Source organism: Seriola lalandi, unplaced genomic scaffold, assembly GCF_002814215.2.
Source record: "Seriola lalandi dorsalis isolate HSWRI2012SDOR001 ecotype SW California unplaced genomic scaffold, Sedor1 jcf7180002049740, whole genome shotgun sequence".
Classification (NCBI taxonomy): domain Eukaryota; kingdom Metazoa; phylum Chordata; class Actinopteri; order Carangiformes; family Carangidae; genus Seriola; species Seriola lalandi.
This window is the reverse complement of record NW_019520293.1, coordinates 1117-3633: the sequence shown is the minus strand read 5'-3', so window position 1 is coordinate 3633 and position 2517 is coordinate 1117. Positions and strand designations below refer to the sequence as shown.

The following is a 2517-nucleotide window of genomic DNA, read 5'->3' as shown; positions in this document are numbered from 1 at the left end:
TTGGAAACCACATGGTCGGTCAGGACCAGAGTCTCCGCCTGCTGCTGGTTCAGAGTCACTGGACCTCCGGGGGAGGAGTCAGCCTGGCAGGAGAGTCTGGACTGAAGCTCAGCGATGAAGCGGCCGAGGTCAGTCGCCTCGCAGCACAGAGACAAGATGGCCTGTAGAGGACGACACAGTCAGCATCAGGAGTTCAGCTCTGAGGCGAAGAACTGGTTGTCTGATTTACCCAAACGTACCCTGTGGCGTTTTTGACCACTGATGGTGCTACTGAGCAACATTTTTTAAGGGTGGGTCAACACACCAGTCACCACACTCCACTTCCACCTCTTGTCCACAAGTTTTATGAGGAAGGAAATGGATTGAACATATTTGTCAGGCCTCAAGAATACACACAATGAGTTTTGGTGAGAAGGACTAACTCAAACATACAATGACTTTTGTTTGTTTACAAGAAAATCCACAGGGTACCTTCAACTTTTAATGAGACATTTCTGGATTTAAATCTCAACCTAACCATACCCTTATCAAAAAACCAAGTCTTTACGTCATAACGTAAGGGGATCGTTCTGGGGACCAAAGGGGAGTTGTGTCCCCACAATGTAGTCACCTCCAAACTGTAACACACCTCTTTAGCTATGAATCTGTACTTGGCCAGGACTTGTGGTGAGGGCTGGTCTCCGCGGCTCAGCCTGACAGTCGAGGCGTCTGGGTGGTGGTGGCGGATGTAAGCGTTCACGTGCCTCTGGAGGGCGCCGGCGATTCCAGAACCTCTCAAATCAGGTACTACCCTGAAACCCTGAAACACGACCGTCTGACCACCGTCAACAAACAGCACAGACTCCAGCGCCACCTACAGGTGCGCACAAAGGTGAGTTTTAAGACTCCAGGTTTTTTTTATTGTAGTTGTGGAGTGAGAATACCTGGTGGTAGATGCACATTCTTTTAATGTGGAGACGTCTTCAGTCCTTACCACTCTGTTCTTCATCTTAGCGATGAAGATGAGACGTCCAGGCTCCTGCAGCCAGCGGTGAAAGGTCGCAGGCAGGTAGTCCAGCCCGCTGTAGTCATCCTTGCTGCAGATGTTCAGGACCTGCATCACAAACACATCGACAGCTGTTGACACAGCAGCTTTAACTCAAGGAGAGTTAATTTTTTTCACTGCATGTCCTCTTTGAGTGACAGGTGGGTGAGCACAGATTTGCTACTGAAGTCTGAGCTCCACACATGCCCCTCCTCTTTGACCATTTTTGGATTAGCGGGGAGTTAGGGGCGGAGCCAGGTACTGCCAAGATGGCTACAGCGGGGAAGCTCACTCCTACGGGTGATGTCATGGAGGCTACGTCCATCTTTATTTACAGTCTATGGTTGTAACATTTCAGCCACAGATGTAAATCTTAATATGATTATTAGCAACATATTTATATGTTTGTGTTTACTGCTGTGTACAACTGGGCCATTCCATTAACATTAGCAACATTAGCATATATTACATTAGTCAGTATGCTAACATTAAGCATGTAATGCTAACAGCACATGATAAAGCTAGCACGAACACTAGCATGTGAAAATGCCAACATCATTGCTTGCATACCTTGATAGCCTGTTACCATTAGCACCTTAGTGAGGTTGTTCCCATTTACACTAATACAAAAACTGCAGCTAACAGCAACAAGAACTGTGTGGTTTACTGCATATGTATTTGTATATATCCTACTGTGCAATAGTTTATATACCAAACTGCTTCACTACTGAGAGAATAGGCTAAATCTGAACATATAAAACTGATTTAACTCAAACTGTTCATTATCCCTTTAATTAAAACAACTTAAAGGTTTATTAGACCTGAGGTCTTACTTTGGGAACACTGTGTAAGAGTACAAAGGATTGCCTGGACTATAAAAATAAGACCTGTTATAATCAAGAGGGATTATTCTTTAAAGCAGGAAAAAATTAAGTTCCAATAGTTTGATATATATTTTTATAGTGTAATGACTTGTCAATAAAAAGTAAATGTGACCTGTTGGGAGTCCTTCTCCTCTGCGAAGCTGAACTCCACATCACAGACTTCCCCCGCTGCAGACATCCAGAACCTGCTTTCAACTAAATCCAGCTGCTCTGAATCTGTTTTACAGTCTAATCAGATCCTTTTAACAGTTAATGTGAGCCACTAAGATTTTGGTGCACACTGTTTTTCAAAGTCTCTAAAACAACTTTGGATCTTTCTACGCCTCACTGTTAACTTTCCTTCCAGCTGTGATTGTGAAGGTTTCCTCGCTGTGGACTCTGGACTCAGTTCAGGAAACTGCACTGCAGAGTCAGCTGGAAGTTAGACGGAAAAAAGGAAGAAAATAGTGGGTTGCATTCAAGATCCACGACAGCAGTGTTTACGGTGGGTGTTTGAAATTCTCAATGTTCACTTTTAGGATTACACACACCAAGTTTTTCTTGAATAAATGTAAATCAGTTTTCACTTTTTTGTGATTGAGAACAACAAACCTTAAAAAAAAGTATTTA

General features: G+C 43.6%; 1 protein-coding gene across 1 annotated transcript in view; it reads right to left on the bottom strand.

Annotated features, from left to right (window-relative positions):
• LOC147819771 (histidine N-acetyltransferase-like) overlaps positions 1–2319 on the bottom strand; it is a 3462-nt gene extending 1143 nt beyond the window's left edge. Inside the window, exons 1-4 of the mRNA XM_087171699.1 lie at positions 2021–2319; positions 974–1093; positions 629–853; positions 9–161 (exon numbers count right to left, since the gene is read on the bottom strand). Of these exons, the coding sequence (XP_087027825.1) occupies positions 9–161; positions 629–853; positions 974–1093; positions 2021–2086 (564 nt within the window). The 5' untranslated portion in view covers positions 2087–2319. The remainder of the gene's footprint in view (positions 1–8; positions 162–628; positions 854–973; positions 1094–2020) is intronic.
• Between the last annotated feature and the right edge of the window lie 198 nt (positions 2320–2517).